This window comes from Leptonychotes weddellii, chromosome 1 (assembly GCF_054177405.1).
Source record: "Leptonychotes weddellii isolate Sample4059 chromosome 1, ASM5417740v2, whole genome shotgun sequence".
Classification (NCBI taxonomy): domain Eukaryota; kingdom Metazoa; phylum Chordata; class Mammalia; order Carnivora; family Phocidae; genus Leptonychotes; species Leptonychotes weddellii.
The window spans coordinates 48,133,552-48,161,440 of NC_138369.1; the positions used below are offsets into that span (position 1 = coordinate 48,133,552).

The following is a 27,889-nucleotide window of genomic DNA, read 5'->3' on the forward strand; positions in this document are numbered from 1 at the left end:
CCAATAGGAAAAGATGCACACTGCATCTCCTACAAGAGACTGACTACCCCAGCAACTCAGTCTGTGGGAAACCGTCAGCGCCCTCAACTCTTGCTTTTCTCCAGCTGGGCTTTCCTTCAGAACAACCCCTCCCAATTTCCTCCCCTTCTCCATAAAATAATGTTCTTCTCCTTTATTAAGGACCAGCTTATGGGTTTTGCCATAGCTTGTTTGTCCCACATTGCAATTGTCTGCCATTCCCAAATAAACCCATTTTTTTTGGCTGGTAAAATAACGGATTTCTTTTTAAGATCAACAACTCCATGCTGGACCCTGCTTTAAGCAACTTACAAACTTGTTCAATCCTCGTGACAACCGAGAGGTAGGTACTATGGCCCCCATTTTGCAGATACATGAGCTGAGGTATAGAAAGGACAAGTCACCGGGCTAGCAAGGGAGGAGGTGAGACTCAGCCAGGCTGGTGAGGGATGGGAGCCCAAGCATTAATCGCTGTACCCTGCAGCCTCAGAAAAAATCCCGGGACAGTATCACTCCCAGGGTAGGGCACTGAGCCTCCCCATGTTGGCCCTGAGCCCAGATCAGGGTATCCCCTGCCAGTGTTGGCTGAGCAAAATAAAACCAACTCAAGAGTGGGTCTCCCTGGAGGAGGTCCTGGCCTTAAACCCCAAGCATTTGGCTGAGGAGCCAGGGAAGGTCCTAAGTCTCCTTTCAATCTGCTGGGGAGTCCCGCTAGGGTGGAAGGGCCCTGTGCCAGCACCCACCTCTGTTTACACCCAAGACAGCAGGCTGGTACGTTCATTTCTGCCTCTGCCCACCCCACTCCCCCACCGGCTCTGTTAGCCTAGCTTCGGGCATCCCCATGGGTGGTTAGCTGCAGCTGGGCACTGCTGTTTCCGATGCCTGTCTGAGCTCCCCCCAGCTAGCCCCAGTGGAGAACAGAGCTGTAACTCGGGCAGATGAAACCTCTTCTCCCCAGGCCTCAGCTGGCCCACCAGCCAGGCATGGCACCAGGGTCTCCAGGGAGGAGCAGGGAGGGTGGCTCTGAGGCTCTGAGGCTCTGAGCCGCTGCTGGTGTCACCCCCACACACATCTGCTCCAGCCCTGTGGGCTCAGCACTGTGACTCACCAGGACGGCTGAGGAAGGAGGCTCAGAGAGGCTAAGTCACTGGCCCAAGGCCCCACACTGAGGCCCAGGTAGAGCAGAGCTCCCATGCAGCGGGCTCAGGCTCCAAGGTCTGCCCACGCCCCTGTGCACCAGGCCGGGAAGGGCTGCTCTGCCCCCCGTCGGATGTTCGTGCTCCAGATCTCCAGGAGGCTCTGCGTGGAGTCTTCTGCAGAAATCTCACACCTGCCAGGCATCAGGGCTGCTCACGGTGGGCTCCCACTGGACAGTGTGTTCCCAAGCTTGCCTGCTCCCCAAGTTCTCCCCGTAGCATGTGTCTGTCCCCAGCCTGTCCCCACTCTCACCCTGGGCTGCAGAACCCTCCCCCCGCCATCAGCAAGGCTGCTGTGCCAGACCCTCAGCACCTCACAGAGCCGGCATGTTCCTTGGGTTTTTATAACTTAGGTGCAAACAGCAAACCACACAGATCTTAAGAACAGATCCTGAACGCTTCACCTCAACTGTCCTTGATTCTTAAGCTGACCTATAGGAGAATGGTCATCATCATGACTGACATTCACTGGGGGCTAAGAAGATGCCACACGGCACCCTAAATGCATTCCATGTATTACGGCATTTATTCCTGGAACCGCCTTTAGGTAAGGACCCTCAAAGGCCCCATCCTACAGATGAGGAAAGAGCTTATAATTCTGGAGCCTTGGTTCAAATCCTGTTCCTCTGCTCACCAGCTGTGGGCCTCAAGCAACTAACCAACCCTCTGTATGCCTTGGGTCTACATCTATAGAACGGAGATAAAAATAGTTCTTACCTCAGACTGCTGTGACGTTCATCCCTGCCTGCCGAGAGCCTGGAACAGGGCCTGGCCCTTGTCGGCCTTCATCACCCTCCTTACGCCCAGCACAAGGCTGAACTGGACCCCTGCCCACCCCTGCCCAATATCTTCACCTGCCGTCCTTGTCCCTGGCACGAACACTTGGGGGCCACCCTGCTTCCCACCCAGGCTGTGCCACTAACACTGGGGATGCCCTGGTCACTCTACCAGGCTGAGGACAGGCTCTACTCTCCACCTGCCTGGACCCCCCTGCCCCAGCCCAGCCCATCCCCGTGCTCCATCCACATGCTCCAACCACAGCCCAGGGCTGGAAGACCCCACCCCCACCCCCACCCCACCTGCTGCCCTGCCGGGGCCCACCAGCTGCCTCCCACCCTGGGCAGAGCCGCCATCACAGCCCGGCCTCGCCTGCATCCCCTCCCCACACATTCCCAGACCCTGGACCCCCCTATGTCTGGAGAGCAACAACCCCCACCTCATTCCTTCACTCTTGCCAAATCTGAGGCATCTGCGAACATATACTTAGGTATCTGGCAGAGCTAGGTTCAAACCTGGCTCTACCACATGCGTGGCCTGGGGCAAATGCCTTGTTGAGTCTCAGTCGTCTCATCTGTAAAATGGGAACAATGACCTACTTCATTGGACTCTGAGAACAAAATGAAATACTAGCATTTATTGGGCAGCTCTTGAGGTCAGGCCTCGTGCTATGTGAATTTTAAATCTTTACTTCCTTTAATCCTTAGGAGGTAAGGATGCTTCATCTCAAGAATACACAGCAGCCGGTCCAATCAAGAAGAGCCTTTATGGTTCTTAACAAAAAGCTCAACAGTGATGAAGCGAGCCCACTGCCTGCCCCCAGAGGTCACAGGCCCCAGGTGGAAATGAGGGGATGTTAGGTACCTTCAGTCAGGTGCAGAGAAACCAACGGCAAGGGCGGGGGGCAGGTGAGGGAGTCCAAGGGTGTGGTTAGTGCCTCGAGGTCTAGCCCAGGAGGTCAGTCTTTTTGATAGTTCATGATTCTGAAACACTTCCTCCCGCCCCCCCAGCAGAGGGAGCACCAAGGGAGAATGTGGGAGAATGTGAGAGTACCCCCATATGGTAATGAACATGAGTCCTCCAGGTGGGGTTGATTGGGGGCGGGGATGCCTCAGCTGGCCCACTTTCCCTCCCCACCCCCCCCACCTGTGATCACTGTCTAAGACACATCCAGGGAATGAGGGGTGGATGCTCCCCCCCACCCAGCCTCCTGGGGGGCCCCGGAAGTCCCCTTCAGATTAGAGCTGAGGACAAGGTCAGGGTCTGGGGCATTTCAAAGACCAGAGGTCAGGGCCCACTTGGGACCTTGGACTCCAAGCACAATCAGGGCCTGGGCACTTTGGGTGAGGCCAGTGGAGGCTACAGTTCCCCTAACTCAAGGCCCTACCCTAGATCCTACCCATACAACCTACCTCTGCCCTCCCTCCAGGAACTCCAGCCTGGCCACCAGCACCTCGGTCCTTACTTGGGGCCTCAGGTCCCAGCTTGGCCACCTGCCCCCATCCCCAAGGTCCCCTTCTGGGCCTCACCTTCCTCTGTCCCCTCCCCACTGGGGTTGGCGGCCCCCTCAAGCCTCCAGTGCTGAGGCCCATCACTGAGCCAAGCGTTCTTCCGCCAAAACCTACTACTCTCCATAACAGGCAAGACCATGGCTGAAGCATGGACTGGGGGCTCCTCAGGCCTTCCCCTCCCCTTATCGCCACCGAGGAGCCTCAGGAAAGCAGGTCCAGACCTTGCTTTATTGAAGGGGAATACCAGATGGGAAAACCCACTCGCACCCCTTCCCTGCCACCCCTCACATCCAGGACCAGGGCTCCCGCCTGCTGGCTGGGAATCCAGAGCCCACCCCAGCAGAGGCTTACCTGCAGCACCCAGCTCTCAGCCCCACCCACATGGGCACCCACGGCCCCTCGGGCCCTCCCTGACATCAGGAGGAGAGGGTGGAACAAATCCCATGACTTGTGCCCCCAAAGCCTCACCTGCCATCCTCCCTCCTTGCGAAACTGCCTGCCTCTGCAGGGCCTGATCAGACGGTGACCCCATGTGAGGTCTTCTGGGACTCAGGCCCTGCCTTCCGCCCCCACCCACAGAGGGACCTGGAGACCCCCTGACACCCAATGGGGAGAGCGCCTCCTGGCAGCTGCGCCCCCCGCCGCCCCTGTGGTTAGAAAAGGAGAAGCAGTGAGGGGCGGGCGGGGCCGAGGCAGGCGGGGGGCCGTGCAGAAGAGCAGAAGGGCAGCGGCGTGGTCAGGACACCTCAGGCGGCAGCAGAGGTGTGTCCGAGTTCTGTGCCGAGACGCTGGGGCACTCGGACCCGATGAGCCCGAGGCTGTACAAATTAAGGATGGAGTCAGCAATGATGCGGGCCGTGCGCTTCTGGTATCCTCCCGAGGTCACCATGAGGATGGGCACCTGGCGGCCACGGACCACCCGAAACACCAGTTCGTCCCGCTTCACGATGCCCTGTAGAGGGATGGGGGAGGGCCGGGGTCCTTGCAGCTTCGGAAGTCCCGGCCAGCCCCTCCCCCACACCAGGAGAAGCACCTGTGCCGCCTGCCTTGCCCGTGGACCCCACACCCCCCCAGGGGCCGGACGCACCTGTGGGCTGATGGACAGCCCCCCAAGGCGGTCCCCTTCCAGGATGTCGGTCCCTGCGTTGTACACCACCACGTCGGGTGGGTGCTCCTGGAGGGCCTTCTGGAGGTTCCGCCCCACTTTATCCAGGTACTCATCGTCCTCCGTGCCCCACTCCAGCTCCACCTTCCGCCTGATGGCCTCTGTGGGGGAGACAGGAAGAGTCCCGACGTGCAAAGAAGGGAAATAGGCTCAGGAAGGTCAAGGTTGCCTGGGTCCCTGTCAGTGCCCCAGGCAGGACTGGAAACAGTCTGATGCCAGCACCGCTCTGCCTCATTCTACCCAAAATGAAGCTAAAGAGCACCAAGAACTGCAAGGGGGACCAAGGGAGAGAAAGGACTGCAGCTAAAACACTCTGCCCTAGGGATTTAGAGACCCATGTGGGTGACATCTGATCTCATTGCCTCCTTGAGCCTCCACCTGGAAATGTGGACACCCTGCTGTGCCCTCAGGCCCAAATCCAGCACCTTCTAATCTCCATTCAGAAACCGGGCCCCTGGGCCACACCTGGGGCTGAATTACACTCAGTAGATCCATTGGCATAAATGTCCCCTTACTGCATAAATGTCCCCTATTTGCAAAGTGGCCAGGGTGCTGTGTTTTCAAAATTCATCTGGGAGTCTCTGCCTTTTGATTGGTAAGTTTAAGCCACTTGCATTTATTTTAACAACCATTATATTTGACTTGGTTTCTGCCATCTTATTTTGAATTTTCTCTTTATCCTATTTTTCCTCTCGTTTCTTTTTTGTCATTCCCTGTTTTCTACCAGACAAATGCATACGCAGGAGGGGTTCTATTTTTCTTCTTCTGGTGATTTCCCTAATGTAAGGACCCACACGTGTTGTTTATTGGACAGGTTTATGTGATCTTGGATGGGTCAAGTGAGTTAATTCTCAGTTTGCATGTCTATAAAATGGGAGCAATCCCCACCTCCCAGGGATGCTGAGGATAACTGAAGTGACTTCTGCAGAACCCAGCATGTAGGGAACACTCAGGAGAGAGAGCTCCATCCAAGTATGAGTGCACTTAAGGCTGAGGAAGAGGGGGCAGCTTACGCTTGGCAAAGCGGTCCCCGGGGTAGATGTGGCGGTTGTAGACGTCCATGATGTACACGCGCTTGTCACCCATGAAGTCCCGTTCGTGCCCATTGCCCTGTGGGGAGGACATGAAAGCTGCTTGCACACGGGCACCCTCAGCAAGGACAGGACCCCCGCACACACCCCAGGAAATGGCCCACGTGCCTGGGCAGCTCAGTTGGCCCTTGGAGGCAGAGGGTCTCTTGGCTGTTAAGTGGCAGAGCTGGAATTCAACCTCAAATCCCAGCCCCATGGTCTTCTGGTGTGACCTTGAGTGAGCCCCAGCCCTCTGAGTATCTTCTCCACGGACTGAAAAAGGAATTCTAGCCCTGCCACCCTCTCTGGTCTGTGGCAGGATCAGCGGGGGTCAGGAATGGGAAAGGTAAACTGGGAAGGGCTGTGCAGGTGTGACTTGGTACCGGAGTTCAGTGTCACAGGAACCCCCCCCAAGCAAGGCACCCACTAGCACAAAGACACAACAGCAGGGGTGTGGGAGGGGTCCTCGAGAGCCCACGGCATGTCCCGCCCTGTCTGACCAGAGGAGCCAGCCCTATATTTGGAGTCCTGAGGAGGAGGCCCTGCATTCTGCTGCTTCACCCCCAGGCAGTGAGTTCTTAAGTAGTGGCCTCGGGCCCCAGCAACCCTGAAATCATGCGTGCGAGCATTTGTCTGAGGGGCAGGTCCACAATAGTTTTCAGCTATCTGCAGGGGGTGGCACCCCAACCTGAGTAGGAAGCACTGGGGAGCCACAGCAGGCTTTAGAACATGAGAGCAGCATGGCCAGACTGGGCTTTAGGAAGAGTCTTCAGCCTGGTGTGTTGGGCAGTCAGAAGGGAGGAAGCACCCTTGGGTTTGACAGAAGCAATGAGGAGGACCCAGTGCCCAGGATGGGCTGAGCGGGGCAGAGGGACAAAGACAGACCCTCCACTTCCAGCCCAAGGTGCAGAAGATGGGCAGCAAGGAGAGAAGCAGATCAGAGTGGGGGTGGCAGAGGCCCAGCCTGGCGCTTGGCAATGTTCCCAGGGGGAAGGGAGCTCCACAGTGGGGGGCCGTGTGACAGAGCTGATGGGGGCCTGGGGAGGCAGGGCCATGAGACCACAGCCCCCACAGGGTACTCACCTGATGGGCATCGAGATCGACGATGGTGGCTCTGGAGATGCCTTCCACTCGCTCAAACAGAAACTGCCAGGGGAGGGAGGGGGCAGTGAGGACCCACACAGGCCAGAGGACATAGCCCCTGGGGGATTCCTAGTTGGTGAGGGGTCAGGTGGGAGGCTGGACACACTTGTGGGCAATCAGGCCACCGGGAGAAGAATTCCCACACCCAGGAGAAGCCCGTGCAGCTCGAGAGAAGCATGTGTGCACGGTCAGGGAAGGCTCCCTGGAGGAGGCAGCATGTGCTGTACCCTGGCAGGCTGGAGGTCAGGAGCAGGGTAGTCGGGCTAGCCCTCAGAGACAGCCCAGGATTCCTAGGGGAATATATGCGGGTTGAAAGAGGGAACCTCCCCTCAAGGCTGTGCCTGGAACTTCATCCTGCATTCTCTGCCTTATCCTACAAGGCCAAGTTCTCATGTCTCCTCCTCTGGGAAGCCTTCCTTCCCCTCCCTCACCCTCTCGGAAGGTCTCCCGTGTGTCCCCCTCTCTGAATGGCCAGGGTCTGCTGACCTGCTTGCCCCGCTGCCCCCATTTAGTCTGTGTGCTCTGTGAGAACAGGGACCATGCCAGCCCAACCCTGACGCCCAGAACCAGGCCAGGCACAGGGTGCTTAAAGGGAACTCTGCAACTCAGCAGAGGTGTAGGCCAGTGCCCGCCCTGCCCCTCGCCTCTCTGGGCCGGGGTCTCCTCCTCTGTACAGGGGAGGAGTAAATGAGGTGAGGAGGGCAAATGGAGGCTGGCGCAGGGCTGGGCCTGCCGGAACCAGCCATCCCCATCATTATGCCCATCTCCTCCTCACTCCGGTAGAGCGATGTGCTCCCTATATTGTGGACAAATGGGCTGCCCCTCTCCAGTCCCCACCATTGTTGAGGCCACACTGTCTCCCCGCAGCACAGACAATGCAGAAGAGGAAGTGTCAGGTCTGGGTTGGAGTCCCAGCCTGGCTGTGCGACCTGCCAGCTTCCTCCCCTCCTGGGATCCAGTTCCCTTTTCTGTAATGTGGAGGAGAACACCCAGTTGGGGGTGGCAGGGGTGTTCCAGGGAGGGCTCCTGGAGCGAGGACCCATGTGCTCGCGGCGCACCTTGATGGCCAGTGTGATGTCCGCATAGGCGCAGAAGCCGCCGCCCCGGTCACTGGAGCAGTGGTGGAAGCCGCCACCTGTGGAAGGGCAGACGCGGTGTGGTCACCCACCCCCCCTCCTGCCCACACCCTGTGCCTGCTCAGCTCCCAGGGACAGGCTCCTGGAACTCCAGGTTGGCAAAGTGAACCGAGCACCTGAGCACGTCGCCATCCCCGAGTCAGGAGACAGCTTTGCCATCACCGCCATCCCTGTCCGGAGCAAGAAACCTCTCGCGCTGTCCTGACAAGTCAGCCCCCAGTGCCCATCACAACCCCCAGGGGCAAGGAGCTCATCTTTCCCAAGGCAAAAAGTTGTTCCTTGCCTCTATAGGGCCCAGGCCTGCCTCCATGTGACTTCCCATGCCAGGAAGGGGTGGTGAGGCTGTGGGGGACCTGTTTATGCTAGGACCACCCACATTCTGCAGGTGGTAGAAAGGAATGGTCAGGAAGGGCACCTTCTGCTGGTCATGGCCACCCGTGGCAATGGGAGGCCCTGGACACCAGGGTCTGGCTCCCACCTCTCCCCCACTCTGAGAGCCCACTGCCCTGCAACCCCTACAAGGACCTGAGTTTCAGGGCCCCACCCAGCAGGTCGAATCCAGGGCCCACGGCTACAAAGGACTGGCCTCTTTTCATGCCAACAGGCTGTCAGTGGATCTTAACAATGAGATAATAGCCAATCATGAACTCCTAACTGGGCACAGAGCTCACTGAAACCTCCCTACAGCCCCAAATGGGGACACTGTTATCATCACCTCCATTTTACAAATGAAGAAACTGAGGCACACAGAAAACCAGCACCTTGCCTGGGATCACACAGCTGACTGCCATGCAGAACCAAGATTCAAACCCAGGCTGGATCAGGACCTGGGCTCTTAACCTCTACCAGGTCATAACATCTTCCATGTGGGAAGGGCCTCCCTGGGTCTTTGTGAGGACCCTGCTGCAGACACACAGGGCATGTCTCCTTCAATCATCCACTTAGCAGTATAGCATAACATCACGGTTATGCCAGACCTAATGCTGGCTACCTGGCGATACCAAGATGGAAGAGCCCCAGCCCCTGGCCTTGCAGAGCTCACAGCCAAAGGTAGGGGTTCTCTGCTCTGGGACTCTGAGCAAGCCACCAGGCCTCTCCCCACACCTATTTCTTCATCGATACAATGGGACCGACAACAACAATGGCCAGCTCAAATGAGAGGCCAGACGGTAAAGAGCTTTGCTAACTGTGAAGTGCTGCACCTCAAAGAGGGACAGATGAGGACGAGACAAGGAAGATGTGTGTAGCCCTCCCATGAGCCAATCTTGCAGGAGAGTCCAGGGGACTGCAGAGTGCTGGCCCTCAGGCCCCTGAGAAGGCCGTGGTATTGACCCCGGGCCTGTCTATCCATCACGTGACCAAGGCCCTGTAGACTGTCCTGGGCCCCAGGAAGCTGATGGAGTTTTTCAGGAAAGACTCTGAAATGCTGCAGGTTTTAGCCCCACCCAGGGCTGCCCAGGGGATGGTGAAGGCTTTTGCAGAGGGAGTGAGCTCCTTGTCACTGGAAGTATGCAAAGGCAGAGCTGGAGAGCCAACTGGGGAACTCCTTTAGATAAGGATCCCACCCCAGATGGAGGCACGGGTTGGTCCCTCCCAGACACCAGATGGCTGCATACCCTCGCCCATCCCACTTAATAAGGCACCAGAGCCTCTCAACTCTTCAGGTTGCCCTCAGGTTCCTCCTGGCCCTCCCAGCCCCCAGGACCCAGCAGGCCAGGCTGGCCAGGGCACTCACCCACATTGATGGCCCAGCCTCGCTCCATGGCCAGCTTCCCTGCCTTTGGAGACAAGCACAGGGTGAGAGGCACAGGCAACCGATTCCCTCACTCACTCATTCACAGCTTCACTCATTCATTCCATAAACACCACGTCCAGCCAGCTCTGAGGTAGGGCTGACCTATGAGGTAGGGTTCAGGAGGCACCCATCCTCCAGCAAACTCAGACTCAGTCTTGGAAGCAAGTACCAGATTGGCTGGCATATGAGATGTGCGGTGCATAAGCCCCTTTGCAATTTTGCCAAGAAACTGGAAGAAATCAGAGTTAAGTAGTTATGATCACAGGTGAGCTGACAATGATCTTAATGGGGCTTTCAAAGGGAAAATAGACAGTTTTTTGCCCATGGAAGTATGGCAGACTGAATACCAAAATCCTGTAGGAAATCATTGTTTGGGGGTGGGCAGTCATATTCCAATAAACAAACAAACAAAACAAGGTACAAATTTGCAGAGCTAAAAAGAAAACTATCGGGATCATTAGGTCTTGATCCAGCTCTGGATTAGATCATCCTACATTTAAAACTGCAACGTGCCTCTACCTCCAATTAACTCAGCAGCCTGTGGCTAATTTTAAAGACAACTACATATGGGATACGAAACCTAATTTTGCTGCAAGTGTTCTTTACTGCCCCACCCATGATGCAGGGTGAGGGGAGCATCGCCCATTACTGAAGTCATGGGGGTTTGGTTTTCCATTTTGAATTGAGTACACTGAAGCCATAGTTTGAGGATATACTCTCTGGGGAATGGGGATATATCTTATATACCAGCAAATACGGTAACTCTAATAGGAGGTCAATGGGGGGGAGGAACAAGGAATTCAATGTCCTGGAGCACGTGGGAAAGCCTTCGGGAGAAAGAGTCGTTGTTGCTGTGCCTTGAGGAATATTCAGGATTTTGTTCAACTACAAAGCGGGCGGAGTGTATTCCAGATGGAGAGCCCAGGGTGAGCAAAAGCCCAGAGGCGCGGGGATCCGGAGCCCAGCAGTTGCTTCCGCCTGCCTCCCCACCTACCATGATGGTTCCTCCCGTCTGGGTCCGGAGGGGCTTCAGCACCTTCCTCTGCACAAGGAAGTTGGGGAGGAAGATGACAGGGGGGATCTCTGTGATAGTCGCAACAGCAAAGGACCACTGTGGAAAGAGACGCAGGCCATTGGCCTCCCACTGCCGTGCCCAGAGCTCGGAGGCGGCAGTTGGGAAATCAGATTCCTTGTCATGCCAGTTTCAAGGTGCCCTGGGTGAGCTTCCAGCCTAGCGCAGTTCCTTTGGTCAGAAATGAGAGCCCCCCTCCCCCGCCCCCCCAGCGTTGGGCTCAGTAAAGAGCAGATTCCTTAAAGCGGTTGGCCCACATTCCTCAGTGCTCCAAAGCCCTTGGCTGCCCTCTTGTGCCCAGAACAAGAGCTGCAGAGGACTACCAGTGACCGGCTGCAGACCCAGCACAGGCCCAGCCCAACCACTGCACTAAAGGGGGGACACTGAGGCCCTGACCTGGGAAGATCTTTCTTTCCAAGGTCACACAGTGAGTCACTGGCAGAGCCAGGACAGGAAGCCCAGGTCTCCTGCTCCCCTGGCCCAGCATGACCTCTTCCTGCACTGGGAATCAGACCTACCTTCAAAAGGGGTATCAGGCCCTCAGCTCGGCTACTGAGGCAGGAGGGTCTAAGGGTACCCAAAAGGCATTTGCACCAAGATCAGGACACAGCCTTCCCTATGACCCTCCCCTGGCCCCTGGGCAAACGTCCACGCACCCAGATCCTGAACCATCTCCTGCCTGGCTGAGAATATACCTGGATCCACACTCCCTGCTCTCCACTGACCCCAGGCAGAGCCTCAGAGGGGCCCAGGGCACTCTGTAAAGATTTACTCAGTGCCTGCTGGGCAGCAGGCTCCAAGGTGGGGGCTAGTCCTGTTCTCCTGACGGGATGCGCAGCCCAGCCTAGCGGGGAGGCGCTTATATGCGACAAAGCCTTCAAAGGAGAACATGGTCTGTGTCTAGGTGGGAACAGAGAGGCTTTCTGGAAGCAGTGACCTTGAAGCTGAGACTGAAGATGAACAGGAGTTGCCCAGATGTCAGGATAAAGGTGAAAAGACAACTGCTTGGCAGACGGAAAGTGAGTCCAGGCTCCTGAGAGGTTGGGTGCGGCTGTGACAGGGCTGTGCCTGTTGAGTAGGGCCTGGGCTGCCAGAGAATGTTCTCAGACAGCCTCGTCAGAGCAGCGGGGAGTCATCAGATGATGCTTTCTCAAGCCGTTCTGGCTGCAGCAGGAGGACCAATTAGGGGAACTCGAATAGAAGCAGCAGCTGCCCCAGGGAGGAAGCGAGAGACAATGAGGTCCGGGAGAGGGGAACAGTTAGCAGATAGCACAAGGGGGATGGGCAGACGGAGGGGTCAAGGATGCAAGGTTGGAACCCCAAGACTCCAGCCCTGAAGGGCCAGGCCCAGAAGTATAGTCCACTCGGTCAATCGAGGGCTGTCCTGGGATAGGTTGGGGGGTGGGCAGAGGTATGGCGCTCAGGAAGCCAGGCAGAGAAGTTTCAGGAAAGAATAAGCAAAGAGAGGTGTTGAGAACAGGGAGCATGGCCACTGGGTTCTCCCACCAGGAGAGGAGATTTAGGGCAGGAGATGCCTGAGCATGTTCAGTGATGGGGAGGAGTCAGCAAAGAGGGAAAAGGAGAGGCCAAGGATGGGGTGAGACAGAAAGGGCACATGCCTGGGAAGGTCCTGGCAGGCCCCTTAGCCAGAGGGCGGCCATCGAGGTCAGGGCAGGAAAGGACACATGTCAACCACCATAGGGGCCACTGCAGCCACCCTGGCCAACAGGGAAGACGTTTTGTCAGAGTCCAGGTGTGCTGGGCACCCAGGCTGCCTTGAACTGCACTGACCAGCCGTGTGGGCACCCCTCCCAGGCCACCAAGGCTGAGGACAGTTGAAGGCCGGGGAAGCTCGCTCTGCTGCCTCGCTCAAGTGAAGGAGCTGGTGAGCATGGCCCATGGAACCCAGACCACTTGCGGTCTGAAAGGAGAGCTGCCCAGCCAGCCTTCCTGAAGCCCCAAGCCTCTGGCTGCAACATGGAGGCACCTCAGGGCCTGGGAGAGGGTGGGGTGCTAGAGCTGAGACCAGGAAGGTTGGAAAGCTCCAAGACCCCTCCATGTACGTGTGTATGTGCGTGTGCGTGTGTGTGTGCGTGTGCGCGTGCGTGTGTGTGTGTGTGGTGGGGGACAGACCCAGAGAGCGGAGGGTGGCCGGCTCTGCCTGCTGAGCAAGCCAATCCCACTGCCCGGCACAGGCCTGACGCATGGGAGGCACGGGGCCACTGTTTTCTATGAATAAACATTATAAAAACAAATGAGCCACTGAGGGGACACGTTAAGTCCCTGCCTCCCTCTCTCTCCCTCAGCAAGCTAGCGGGGAATAAGGATGGAAAGAAAACGAAACCTTATCCTGGCCTCCTGAGGGGTCCGCTAGAGACACTAAACCATGAGAAGGGCATTTTTTAAACTACGTTCCACAGCACCTGTCCAGCTCAGCACTCCCATCAGGAAAGGGTTCCACGTCGAGTAAGTTTAAGAAACATTGCTTCTATTGTCCACCCCTTGGAAATTCACAACACACTCTGGCATGTTAAAAGCTCTAAATTGTGCAGTGAAGAATCCTGTTTAACTTTGCTTCACCCCGTTTCCCAAACTTTCTGGCCACAAACCTCCGTCGGCTGGCTTGACTTTTTACAGAACCCGTACGGACCTTCGAAGAGCGGCAGTCATCCGGGACACACTGGGAACCTCGTAGGCCAGAGGGTGAATTTTACATGGGCCAGGCATAAAGTCACCAGAAGCACGTCTGGGATTTGGCCAAGGGGATCAGTTCCCCTGGGAGAAGGTGCAATGTCTGCCAATGTGTCTCCACTTCCGGCCTAGAGAGATAGTACTAGACTTCTCCCGGCCCAGCAGTGATTTCTGTGCGGGGCAGCAGGGCCGCCTCCTGAGGATCTAGGCTCATGCCATTCAGTCCAATGGCCACCAGCCACATGTGGCTAACTTGGGCATACCTTTAAATTGATTTTAAAAATGTTTAATGAGAATTTTGTTAATTCGATTAAAAAAAATCAACCATACTTCAATAAAAAATTAGAATTTTGTTTCTCAGTCTCGCCAGAGTTCAAGTGCTTAATAGCCACATGTAGCTAGTGGCTACTGGACAGAGCCCTTCTAGAACATTTCTGGCATGTCAGAAAGTTCTACTAGACAGTGCTGCTCTAGAAAAACCACCAGTGACCAGGGTGAAAAACAAACGAGGGGGCGGGGCAGGCTGGTGGCTGGGCCCTGGAGGATGGGGTGGGTGGGGAAGGGCAACAGAGGGAGGGAGGGCAGATACTTTATCTGGGACATGCGGCCCAGCAGGCTGAGATGAGAGCGCCCAGATCTGCCGGCAGCTCAGGCCCTCAGAGAGTCTGGTCCCAGGCAAGGGCATTGAGGGATGGGCTAGATGCCAGTAGGGTGGGGACAGGGCTTAGCAATCCTCCTCAGAGTCAAACTGGTCCAACTCGGGGTTCTGCCACTGCTGGGTGAATTTGGGCACGGCCCTTTACTTCCCTCCTGTCTCCTCATCCACGAAACAGGAGGTCTTCCCCACCAGACCTGAAATGAGGACTTAGACCCATCCACCAGGCCTGTCTTCGCCTTCCCATCTGAAGTACCCCCACCTGGGTCCCCCCTCTGACCCCCCACCCTTGCCTCATCTTTCTGCACAGCACCTGTCTCTACCTGACATTACAGTATGTCTCTGTTGTTATCAGTCTCTTCCAGAAGGATGCCAGAGCTAGGAGGGTAGGCCCACGCTCATCCCTGCCATACAGACAATGCTGAGAGCGACGCCTGGCACATGGTAGGTGCTCATAGCACATGCTGTCCATCCTCTCCCAGATCCCTACCTGCACAGTCCCTGGAGGAGGCCACCTCACCTGTGCCACCCAAGAGAGCCCCAAACAGTGACTGGCCCATAAGGGGCTAGAACAGCCCAGTCCTCTGTTCCTGAGCCAGCACAAATGTAGGGCCCCTCCTGGGGTCAGGCGAGGCCAAGCTCCTGCTGAACCTCATGAGTGCCCAGCTTCTTCCTGCATCCTCTCCTCATCCCACCCTCTTTTTCAGGTTTCACTACAAAGCTTGCCCTCCGGGAATCCCTTGCATCCCCATCCCCAGCGGGCTCGGCTTCTAGGGGGTGTGTCTCCCGGTGTAGTTCCTAAACCAGCAGCACCAGCACTTAAGAACTTGTCAGGAATGTAGATTCTCAGGGCGCCTGGGTGGCTCAGTCGGTTAAGTGTTTGACTCCAGATTTCAGCTCGGGTCGTGATCTCAGGGTCATGAGATCGAGCCCCATGTCAGACTCCATGCTCAGCGGGGAGTCTGCTTGAGATTCTCTCTCTCCCTCTGCCACTCCCCCCGCTTGTGCACACTTTCTCTCTCTAAAATAAATAATAAATAAAATCTTTAAAAAAAATGTAGATTCTCAGGCTCCTCCCCAGACCTGAATCAGAAACTCTGGGAGTGGGCCCAGTGATCCATGTTGTGACAAGCCCTCCAGTGGATTCCAATGCTTAAGCAAGTTTCAGAACCACTGCTCTAGAGAACTTGACCCCTGAAGTGATGAACGAATGAATGAATGAATGAATGAATGAATGACATGAACAAGGGAGGTTTGTCCCAGCCTAATGCCCATTGCCCACCAAAAGGCATGGCCTGCAAGCTTCCCCATCTCAGAGCCTGGCCCGGTATCAGGGCCTCCATGCCCAGCCAGCCTTTTGGGGACCCCACAGATAGTAGGACATACCTGAGGCTGGCGACACCTCTGGGACCCACTCCCACCCCATACTCTCAGCTCTGCAGGACTCTATTCTCTAGCTGCCTGATTTTCTCAGGTGGACCCTCTACCCTCAGAAATCCAAACCAAGAATTGCTCTCAGGGGAAGAGATGGTTACTACCCAATTTGGAGCCCCAACTGCTTGGTTTGGGTCACAACTTTCCATCAGTGAAAGTGGGAGCAAAAGGAGAAGAGGGAAAAAATCCACATGATCATTTCAGTTGTTGAAGAAGAAGCCTTTGCCAAAATCCAACACCCTTTCATGAAAAGTCAATCAACAAACTAGGAATAGAAAAGAACTCCCTCAACCTGGTAGAGGGCATTTATCATACACACATGCACACACACACACACACACACACAATCTCAAAGCTAACAAGATACACAGTACTAAAAAATGGAAAACCTTCCACCTACGATCAGGAACAAGACAGGGATGCCTGTTTTTGCCACTTCTATTAAACCTCACACTAGAAGTTCCAGCCAGAGCAATTAGGAAAGAAAAATTGGAAAGCAAGAAGTAAAACTATCTCGGGGCGCCTGGGTGGCTCAGTCGTTAAGCATCTGCCTTCGGCTCAGGTCATGATCCCAGGGTCCTGGGATCGAGCCCCGCATCAGGCTCCCTGCTCGGCGGGAGGCCTGCTTCTCCCTCTCCCACTCTCCCTGCTTGTGTTCCGTCTCTCGCTGTGTCTCTCTCTGTCAAATAAATAAATAAAAATATAAAAAAAAAAAAGAAGTAAAACTATCTCTATTCACAGATGACATGATGTTAGCTACAGAAGATCCTAAAGACGACACACACACACCTATTAAACTGAAGAAGTGAATTCAGCCAAGTGGCAGGATACAAGATCAACACACAAAAATCAGTTGTATTTCAATACCTTAGCAATAAATAATCCAAAAATGAAATTTAAAAAGTAATTCCATTTAGGGGTGCCTGGATGGGTCAGTTGGTTAAGGATCTGACTTCAGCTCAGGTCATGATCTGTGGTCCTGGGATCAAGCCCCACTTCATGCTCCCCACTCAGCAGGGAGTCTGCTTGTCCCTCTGCCCTTCCCCCTGCTCGTGCTCAATCTCCCTCTCAAATAAATAAATATTTTTTTAAAAAGTAATTCCATTTACAATAACATCAAAAATAACAAAATACTTGGGAATAAATTTAACTTTAAATTTAAGGAGGTGCAGTTACCCTAAAAACTACAAAACACTGCTGAAAGAACTTAAAGATCTAAATAAATGAAAAAATATCCATGTTCATGAGTTGCAAGACCTAATATTATAAAGATGGCAATACTCTCTAAACTCATCTACAGATCCAACACAATCCCTATCAAAATCCCAATGGCCTTTTTGCAGATCCTATAATTCATAGGGAATCTCAAGGGACCTAAAAAAAAAAACTTGAAGAGGAACAAAGTTGGAGGACTTGCAATTCCCAATTCAATAGTTACTACAAATCTTTGGTCATCAAAACAATGTGGCAATGGCATAGGACAGACATATGCATCAACTGAATAGGATAGAGAGTCCAGAAATAAACCCATACATCTATGGTCAGTTGATTTTCTATAAGGTTACAAAGACTAGTCAGTGGGGAAAGTACAGTATCTTTAACAAATGGTGCTAGGAAAACTGGAGAGCCACATGCAAAAGACCGAAGTTGAGCCCTTACCTCACACCATATACAAGAATTAACTCAAAATGGACAGAAGACCTAAACACAAACTGAAACTCTTAGAAGAAAACATATGGGTCAATCTTCATGACCTTGGATTTGGCAATTGAGTCTTACATGTGACACCAAAAGCACAAGCAACAAAAGATGAAATAGATAAACTGAAGTCTAGCAAAATTTAAAAATTTTGTGCATCCAAGGACAGTATCAAGAGAAAGAAAATACGATCTACAGAATGGGAAAAGATATTATTTGCAAATCATATAATATTGAGAACATACGAAGAACTCTTAAAACTCCACAACAAAAAGATAAACAACCCAAATTTTTAACAAGGGCCAGTGACTTGAGCAGATACCTCGTCAAAGAGGACATAAAGATGGCCAATAAGCAGATGGAAAGATGCTCAGTGTTATTAACCATTAGGGAAAATGCAAGTTACAACCACAATGAGATACCATTTCACACCACTAAGTTAGCCATGATCAAAAACAAAAACAAACCAGAAAACAACAAGTGTAGGTGAGAATGTAGAGAAATTGGAACGTTTGCACAGTTGTTAGGGATATATATAATGTGCAGTTGCTATGGGAATCATTTTAGTGTTTCCTCAAAAAGTTAACCGGAATTACCCTATGACCAGCCATTCCAGGCCTAGATATATAAGCAAAATAACTGAAAACAGGTACTCAGACAAATATTCATATATGCACATTCATAGCAACACTACACACAAAAGCTAAAAGCCAGAAGCAACTTAAATGCCCATTAACTGATGAATGAATAAATAAAATGTTGTCTATCCACACCCTGGAATATTATTCAGCCATAATAAGGAATAAAGTGCAGGTACATGCCACAGGATGGATGATTCTTGAAAACTCCACGCTTGGGCTTGGTGAAAGAAGCCACAAGCCAAAGGTCACATACTGTATGTTTCCATGCATAGGAGACACACAGAAAAGGCAAGTCCATAGAGTTAGAACACAGGCGGGTGGTTGGTCACCAGGGGCAGAGGAGAGGGCGGAATGGAGAGCAACTGCTTCGTGGGTTCAGGGTTTCCTTTTGGAGTGAGGAAAATGTTTTGGAACTAAATAGAGGTGATGTTTGCGGCACATTGCAAATGTACTAAATGCCACTGAATTTTACACTTTAAAATGGTTACTGGTTATGCTATCTGAATTTTACCATAAATAAGAAAAAAAGGAGACAAGAGTCCCCTCAGGGAAGAAGAGATTAGAGAGAGAAAAATGAGAGGCAGCAGGGGGTGGGTGTGGGGGCCATTTCCCCAGACACTCTCTGAGACTTCACCCCCCCCCCCCCGCCCAAAGGTCTGTCTCCCTCCCCAGTGCTACTCTGAGTGCTGTGAGGTCAGTGACTAGGCCCAAGAGGTGCTCAGACTTTCTGAGGCTCAGGCGTCCTTGGCTTTGCTTTCTCTTGCATGCCTCATACCCAATGTGAACAACAGAAAATTCTATTGTTTCAACTTCATAACAAACTGCAAATCCTACCAAAATCCATAGCCGCTGCTTCTAGCCTAGTCTGAGAGCCCAGGGCCTCTCACCAGATTACTGTAGCAACCTCCTTCCTCACTGATCTCCCTGCTTTTGTCTTGACAGCCTCATCTCATTACAGCTGCCAAGCAACCCTGCTAAAACCTAGATCAGATCATCTCCCTCTGCCTAAAACATTCCTTGGCTCCCACCTCCCTCAGAGCAAGGCCACAGCGGTACAAAGGGCCTTGTGTGGTCTGGCCCCTGATCGTCTTCTGACCCCATCTCTTGCCAGTCTCCTCCCCACCTCCATTTCCTCCGATCCAGTGGCAAATACTGTTTCAGAATACACTGGAGATACTCCTGCCCCAGGGCCTTTGCACTTGCTGATCCTTCTACTTGGAATGCCCTCCCTCCACATGCCCACATAGCTCACTCCCTCACTACCCTCAGTCCATGATCACATGTCAGTAAGCCCCTCCTTAACCTCCCTATTTCAAACCGCAGTCCCCACCACCCCCTTTCCTCCTGTACTTTTGCCCACCGCACTGAGTGCCTCGTAACACAGCATATCATTGACTGGATTATCACGTCTATTGGCTGACTCCGCCGACCTAAATACCAGCTCCCTAAGGAGAGGGACTCCATCTCTTTTGTTCTAGCCTGTCTTCCCTGGAACACAGCACAGTGTTCATTAAATACTTACTGGATTAAAAAAAAAAATACCTGCTGGATAAACGTATCCCAGGCACTGCACAAGGTCAAGATATCAGATCAGCATCACGCTACCCCACACCCCAGGCAAACTATCACTGGGATTAGCAGAAGGCACAAACCTGGCACTGGCCCAATCCAACCACCACCCTCAATGGGGCCAACTCTGGGCCTTGCACACAGTAGGTGCTCAATAAAAATTTCTTTCCCTGAACAGACATCACCTGGCAAACATCAGGCTACTGCATCTCGGTCAATGCTTGAATGATTAAGCATCAAAGGCCGCCCCAGGACAGGGCAGGCATGAGCCCTGGAACATGGGTGGGGGACAGAGTGAGGCGGGCCAGGGGAGAGGGTGACGTCTCACAGCACACACACAACAGCCAAGGAAACCTGCAGGGACTCTCCAGGGCACTGTTCCAGGTGCCCGCAACAGAGAGAGAAAAGAAAAGGAACATTGCAGATGGGGGGTGCGGAGAGAGCAGGGGATGAGTGCGGGCAAGGGGGATGTTCCTGAGCCACAGCCCCTAAATGTCAAAATGCCTGAAATGGGCATGGGTCCCACGTGATCATCAAGGGCACCTCACACCATGACACTCTCCCATGGTACCTGGTACAAAATCCAAACTCCTCCCACAGCTTGCAAGACCCAGTGTGGCTGGTGCTGCTAGCCTCCCTGACCACATCATACCACCTCAAGCACCCTTCTCCCCTTTAGGAGGCAAAGTCCCCTCCCCCTCCTGGGATGTGGTTCTGGAACATTCTTCCTTCAAAGCTCCACAAGAGTGTCACCTACTCCTCATTCTTTTGTCTCAGCTCAAACCTCACCTCTGTGAGGCCCTCCCAGACCACCCAGCCACCCTCCACCCTTCACTCAGCTACCCTGTTTTCTTTCCTTCACAGCCCTTTGTGCTCTGTGAAATGCTCTTGTGTGGTTACTTCTTTACTGTCAGTCTTCCACAACAAAATGCAAATCCACGCGAGCAGGGAAACTTGCTTATTTTTCATTTTGTACCCAGTACACAGTCAGTATTTGATATAGATGTGTTGAATGACTGAGTACTTCACCTTAGTAGGTGCTATGGAAATCATCATGTTTCTCCTTTTGCTCTTGCTGCCAGGGAGCTCCAAGCCAAATACATGAGCTCAATCATAGCATCTTGGTTAATCCTCTCAGTTGGCATATCTGAATCCTCCTCCTGCCCTTGACCTCAATTTTCTACTTGGGTCTCTACCTGTTAACACTTTTTATTATTATTATTTATCACACAGTAAGCTGCCTTTAGGCTTTTGAGGGCCCAAGGCCAAGCACAGAGTGAGCCCTGCATGGTTCTCCTGAAGGCTCCTCAAATAGGTGGGGTCCTGGAGCCTATTCCACCCTACCCCCAGCCTTATCCTGGCACATTCACATGCAATCCACCCTGGCCTCCCTCTGTTCTGGTCTCTCCCTGCCCTGCCCCACTGCCATCTGTCCCTGCTCCCCACCCTCACCCTCTGGACTCTGGCAGGCATGTCTTCCTGGCCCAGCTCCTGGGCTGTGGACTGTGACCACGCATGTCTGCCCCAGGAAACCAGGGCAGCCAAGGACTGGGCTTCCTGCCAAGGCCTCGCACACCTCTCTCTCCCAGGAACCAGGTTTCAACCTCTTCCTGGTAATCTTTCATGAGCTGACAATGCCACAACTCCATCTAGAATTCTCACAGCTCGGGCCAGAGTCGGGAGGAGGGCGGGTAGCTGTGACCAGGAACCGGGAAGACTGACTGGATGCCCAGCCTGGGGTCTCCCTGAGGGCTGTTGGATTTCCTGGGTGACCTTGAGCAGGTGCAGCCTCTTTCTGGGCCTAGGCTTTTCCACCTATACAGGTGAGTGGGTGGGGGAGGGTTTGGTGACCTCTGGCATCTGCCATGGCGCTGAGTCTAAGATGAGCTGGGGGTCAGCGGTCCGGGCTCCCACACTGTTGGCAGAGAACCTATGGCATCCATGACCGTGCCCCCACCAGGGTGGGCTGGCAGCACCAGGTTCTGATGCAACCCCCCCAGCCTAGCTTCCTCTCTAGGGGAGCACCCCACAGAGGGGCCTCGGACCCTCAAGCACAGATGAGTGTTTGTGAGCTCTTCCAGAAAGAAGTCATAAGCAGGCGGCCTATAGGCCTGCTTTGGTCTGCAGGTGGGATTGAAAATCTTGAAATGAGTTGCCACTTTAAGAAACCAGGGACTGCCACTTACTAATCTGAATTTCAAACTGCTCTTTGAAAGCCAGGCCCCTGGCCACACTGGGCCCACGGCGGAGCTGAGTAGCAAGCCACCCACTTGGGAAGGGGCAGAAGCTCCCCAGTTGGCCCCCATACATCTGTCTGACAACTTGTTTATATTCTTTGCTTGGCCCTGGGGAGTTTCAAACTAGTTTTGGCCCAACAGTTTTCAACACGTCTTTAGCAGTAGAAGTTCTTAATACAGAATCTTAAACTTCAGCCAAATATAAAAATAGACCTAAATGGGATAGCTTTGGTTGGATAGGACAAGGGGCTGGGGGGCCCTCACCCAGCATGTCAGCAAGGGTCTCTGAGGCTTGTTCATAGAACACATATTGAGGGGCACCTGGGTGGCTTAGTCGGTTAAGTGTCTGCCTTTGGCTCGGGTCATGATCCCGGGGTCCTGGGATCGAGTCCTGCATCGGGCTCCCTGCTCAGTGGGGAGTCTTCTTCTCCCTCTCCCTCTGCCTGCCTCTCTCTCTCTCTTCCTCTCTGTCAAATGAATAAATAAAATCTTTTTAAAAAAAATAAAAATAAAGAACACAGATTGAAAGGCACTAAGGTAGAGGCCCAAAACACCTAGAAAGGTTCAAGCCCCACCAAATGGACATCCCTGCTTCCATACACCCAGGGACAGGGAGCTCACTAGCCCCTGGAGCAGCCTAGCCTATCCCTGGTATCTGCCTTTTTATGACACCTGTCTCCTTCTGTTGGGGACCACAGACTCTCATGCCCCGCCCCAGCCGCACGAGGGGCAGGAATGGAGCCCCTTTAGGCTGTGTTTCCTCAGGCTGAGCTGCCCCTGCTCTGGCCACCCCTCCTGGTCAACAGCCCCCCAGGCCCCAGGCCCTGTACCTTCAGCTCGTTGAGATAGCGTCTTGTGTGCACCACCAGCAGGTCCTCATCCGAAGCCTCCCGCGCCTCCACCAGCATGCCATCTGATAGAAGCTTCTCTTCTGAAACCACAAAGTGGGCACCCTGCTTCCCTGATGACCCAAAGGCAGACCCAGCTCCAGACCACTCCTCCAGTAGGCTGCAGACTTAGCCTCTGCTAACCCTGCCCCAGTAGGAGGCGGGCAACCGCTGGCTTCTGAGAACAGGTCGCGTCCTGGGCCAGGGTGGACAATGCCAGGCCCCAGGGCCCGAGGGCGTCAGACATTGGGCACGCAGTGATCCTTGTGTTTCCCAAACCACTGACGGCCGAGAGGTGAGCTCAGGTGTGACAGGATGGCTTTCAGAGGCAGGTGGCACACAGATCAATAATGTTGACTCAAGTGAGAAAAGCTCTTCTGGGTTCTCCCTGCACCTTCTGGTGACACCATGGGAGGCTCAGTACGGTGTGGCCTCTCTTTAAGGCCTGCCTAAACCCTTGCTCATCTCCCTTTTTTAACCCAAAAAGTAGCAGTCTCGCAGACTTCCAGGCAACAGTAAGCAGCCTGAAGTGAATTAAGTTTTCCTGCATTTATTTTTTTAACCATGACCTTCTATTTGTGGCAAGTGAAACTGGCTTTTCCCATTTAGATGATATAATGTTTCCTTTTAAAACAAGTTTATTTAAGTTTTTTTTTAAAGCAGAGGCTAAGTCAATTAAAAAAATATATATGAAGTAAATAACGGAGCAGGTGGTATGGCAAGGTCCCAAGAGCAGTTTGCAAATAATTGATGTTTGGGAAACACTGCAGTATTTTATCAGCCCTCACATCCACCAGACAAGATTTGCTCTGTTTTGCAAAAAAAGACACTGAAGCCAAGAGCAGGAAGTGCTCTAGGGCACAGTGAGAACAGGACCATCCTGCTCTGGGCTCTAGGGAAATCAAAGGGACAAGGTCAGAATCTAAGGAAAACTCTTAATGTGTAACCCATAGAAGCCAATAAGTCCCATACATTTCCCACATACAGCTCCACATACAGAAGGCACTCTCTACTCTCCCCTTTCCCCCTAATAACATTCCATGGCTCCCCACTGCCTTCAGGGAAAGGGCCAGCTCTTTTCTTGGCAGCACCCAAGGCCCTTCACCAAGTGGTCCCTGCCTCCTTTCCACCCACATCCTCAGAGGAGAAAGGAGAGAACTCAGGAAGACTGTCAGCTCAGAGATGAGGGAGACAAGGAACCCTATGTTGAGCTGCTGGGTAACACAGGATCCCAAGAAAGGGCAAGGGGAGGAGTGACTCAGGCCAGGTCTGCTGGAAACAGAGCATGAAGGACCATAGTCAAGAAGGCAAGAGACCTGCAAGGTGACCAGCAGGCTGGCCCCACCCACCTCGCTGGGTTTCTCACCGTCCTGGCACCCCGCTTGGACTCTTTTCTACTTAATAGTTTTCAATACTCACTCTGGTCACAATTGTAAATGGAAAATCAGTATTGGTTGCCACAAATAGAAGTTAACCAAAAATAGAAAACATATATGATAGAAACAAACTGTTATTAATCTGTAATTTGATTCTATTTTCTGCAACATGCAGAGCCTGCGGCTTGCTCTAGATTTGTTAAAGGGGGAGATGGGCTTCGGTATTAAAGACAGGCTAGCCCCATAGTGAAACTTTCTCCATGGCGTCATCAGGATTGTGTGATTTAAAGATACACCATGCCTCATCCTATGCCAGGTAATATTCCCTACTTCTGTCAATTAAAGAACCCCTAATGCAGGGGAAAGGGAGAATATTCTCCCACTAGCCTACTGTGATGCCTGAATTTCCCACCTAAACCAGACCCCTGGATCACAAGCCAAAGTTGAAACCACACTCCAGAGCACCACCGTTCTCAGCGGAACAGCTGTGAAAGGTGGGAGCCTAGAGCTCTGAGTTCCAGAGCCCACTCTGCCCCTTAGTAGCTGTGTGACTTTGAGCATATTCCCTAACCTTTCTGGGCTCCAATTTCCTCCATCTGTAATCAGTAGGGTTGGAGCAAAGGCTCTCTACCTCTTGGACTCTCCGAGTTTGTGGGGGACGGACACTGGATTCCTCTAAACTTCAGCTTCCCTGTGTCCATCCTTAATCAGCTCCCCTTCTACTGGCCTCCATGGACAGAGACAGGACTTAAGCCCACAGCGAAGGGGAGCACTGAAGGTTTGAGACAGGGACATAGCATGCTCAGAAATCTGTGTTGCAAAGCCCCTTTGCCAGCATGGTGGAAGGCAGTCTGAGGGCTGAGCCTGGAGGTAGGAGACTGTGGCTTGTGTCAGGGAAGACACAGGCAGGGGCCGGGGGCTGGGGTCGGGGAGGTGGGTTGGAAGAAACAGATGTAGGGTCTCATAGGGCCTTCCATACCTTTTAGGAAGCTGATCACTTTGCCCCATTTTCCCGCGTCAAAGGGGTGCAGTTTCTCCAGGCCCATGAAGGTTATGTTGTAGCGTGGTGAATACACGATGGGCCAGCGTGTCTCCGGCACATGCTGGTACAGTTGAGTTGCGTGTGGCCTTCCGTGTGCCCAGGGACAGACACACAGGGAGGGGCAGTCTCAGTGTGGAAAGCAGCCTCCTCCTCCCTACCACCCCGCTTGGACTGACCACACAACCCCGACCCAGTACCACTAGCTCCCTCAGCCGCAGGAAAAGGGCCACTTAATATCAGTAACAACAGTCGTGAAAGCAGCTCCTTACTGAGCATTGGCCCTTTCCCTGCACTATCCAACCCAAACCTCACCGGAGCCCTGGAAGTAGGCACCACCACCCCAACAGAGGCTTGGAGAGGGAACCAGGCCTGCCCAAGGTCACACTGCAGATCTGTGCAGCACCCGATGTTCACCAAGGTGCATCTGGCTGCAAGGCCTCAGCATCTCACTTCCACATTATAACAATCACGCTAAACAGCTGTATGTTTCCTTAACTGTAAAATATGTGGCTATCTTGAGATAATGCGTCCAAACAGCTGAGCACAGAAAGCTCCCTATCCCTGAGAGCTGGGGGTGGGGGTGACGGTTCCCAGAAACAGCAGGTCGGGGTTCGCGCAGGCTGTGGCCCAACCCGCAGCCAGGGATGGAGATCACCTCAGCCTTGTCGCGCAGCTGAGCCCCCTCCCCACCCCATTACACCTCTGCAGCCGCCGCCGCATCGGGGCCAGAAACCTGGCTTCAGCGGCTGCCACTGTGAGGGGCCTCCGCACAGCTGGTGGAGCCCGGGATAAGACAGACGTCAGACCCGCGCACGTCGCCGGCCCTCGCCCAGGTCGGAGCCCCGTGGACCGCACCTCGGACCGCAGAGAAGTGGCGCGGGGCCGGCCTGGGCTCACTCGGCCTGAGCGGCCCCTGCCCGCGGTACCTGGGCACGCACCTGACGAGCCCGCCGGGTAGCCCGCGCACTAGTGCTCCCGCCCACAGGGACCCCTGGGAACCCCGGGGGCTTGGATTGGCGCCCCACCCCGCGCCCCCACCCCTGCCTCACTCACATCCCGGGGCCGGGCCCTCCCTGCGCTGGCCACTGCTCCGCGACCGGGCGGGGCGGGGCACGGCCCCGCCCAGGACACGCCCCCGGCCTCGGCCGCCTCCGCTGGGGGCGGAGCTCCAGCAGTCTCGACTCCGCCCCGCCCGCGCCCGCGCCTGCGTCACAGAGGGATGAAGTCCCGCAGTGAGCGCGCCCGCGGTTAGGAGGCCACGCCTCCAACTGCCATCAAGCACGAAGTCCCGCCTTCCGCAGACAAATGCCCAGTGGAATCCCCTGGCTCGGAAAGCCACGCCCCCTAAGGGGAGGGCCGCGCGAGTTTTTATCAAGGCGCGCCACAGAGGTTTGGAACGTGCGGAATCGCCCCGCCCCCAGTCGACCCGCGCTCCTGCTCTCTCCCAAGGCTGGGACTTAGGGATGCCTGGGTTCCCGGCGGACTCTGCGGCAGACGCGCTGTGTGACCTTGGGCAAGCGTCCCCGCTCTGGGGCCTCCGTTTCCACGAGTAAAATGGGATGGGGGTGCTCTGGCCCTGCAATCTGTGACCTAAAGAAATCCATGACCTCTCCGACTTGAGGCCACACGCGTGCCCTCCCCGCCCCATCTTTGGCGACCCCAAGGTGAGACAAACTCCCCACACGTCATTTGGGCTCTCTGAGCCTCAGTTTCCTCGTCAGTGGAGCCGCGCTGGAGATCCAATCTTAGGGGTACAGCCGGGTATCCGTGCTTGCTCCCTGTCCCTCCCACCCCGATCAAGACACGCCCTAGCGACAGCTGGGAGTGCCTTGGGGCTGGACCCTGGGACTAAGCTCCAACAATAGAGCCCCAGAATACAGAGACAATGGGCCCCTCTGTTGGCCCAGCTGTCCCCTGCAGCCAAACAAGCAGCTGACCCCGAGGGCTGCCAGGAGCAGGGTAGCTGGGATCCCTGGTGGCTCCGTGAGAGCGCCCTTGCGCGTGACAGAGTGGGCCACCGGGAAGGGCACAGACGTTTGAACAGTGCCCTCCAAGTGCCTGTCACTTGATTGCATGATGGCATTGGATTCTCGCAACCAAATCCTAGGAGGGGTTGCTGTCATCACCCCAGTTTTTTCATGAGGCGAGCTGAGGTGCAGGTCTGGATTAAACCTAGACTAGGCCACCTGTCAGCACCATGGCCTTGGGCAAGTTGCTTTAGCTCTTTAGTCCGCCATTTATGCATCTGAAAATGAGTTGATGCCTTCTCACCTACTTCATGGGGAGGTTAAGATCTTCAAAAGAATTAGTAATGCTGATTATTATTTAAAGAGCACCTCCTGTCTGTTGGGTTCAATTCTAAGAGCTTTATGATCATTTAATCCTTGTAACAACCCTAGGAGGTGAACAATGGTTATCCCCATTTTACAGATGAAGAAACTGAGGCACAGAATGGTGAAATAACTCACCCAAAGGTCAAGGATGTGGACAGCCACAGAAGGAAAAAAGTAATATTTAATAAAACAGGCAAGAACGTGTGTGCAGTAACCCTGTTTCATTGTGAGAAGTTCATCTCAGGGAACTTGCTCTGTGGTTTGGAAAGCCACGAAGATAAGCCTGTTGTTGGGAGAACAAGGTTCTTGGGCAGGCTGGACTGGGGAAGCCACAACCAAAGACAGTAGGATTGCTCTGGGTAAGAGGGTTTTTTAAGTTGTCCCCTGTGTGGCTGAGGAGCGAGGTGGTCTGAGGAGCCCCAGGGGCTTGGGAACACCTTCAA

At 53.9% G+C, this 27,889-nt stretch overlaps 1 protein-coding gene and 1 long non-coding RNA gene across 2 annotated transcripts; one reads left to right on the plus strand and one right to left on the minus strand.

Annotated features, from left to right (window-relative positions):
- Nucleotides 1-2,738: 2,738 nt before the first annotated feature.
- On the minus strand, nt 2,739-26,247 carry HDAC11 (histone deacetylase 11). Its single transcript, XM_081822781.1, has 10 exons — nt 26,167-26,247; nt 25,051-25,199; nt 22,639-22,739; nt 10,806-10,922; nt 9,752-9,794; nt 7,939-8,015; nt 6,821-6,883; nt 5,681-5,777; nt 4,590-4,768; nt 2,739-4,454 (listed from the first exon to the last, which is right to left on the minus strand). Coding segments are annotated over exons 1-10 (1,044 nt in total). The 5' UTR covers nt 26,169-26,247; the 3' UTR covers nt 2,739-4,238.
- A 276-nt stretch (nt 26,248-26,523) lies between these two features.
- LOC145717091 (uncharacterized) lies at nt 26,524-27,650 on the plus strand. Its single transcript, XR_014140109.1, has 2 exons — nt 26,524-26,777; nt 27,544-27,650. It is a non-coding gene; the product is annotated as an uncharacterized LOC145717091 (long non-coding RNA).
- The last annotated feature ends 239 nt before the right edge of the window (nt 27,651-27,889 follow it).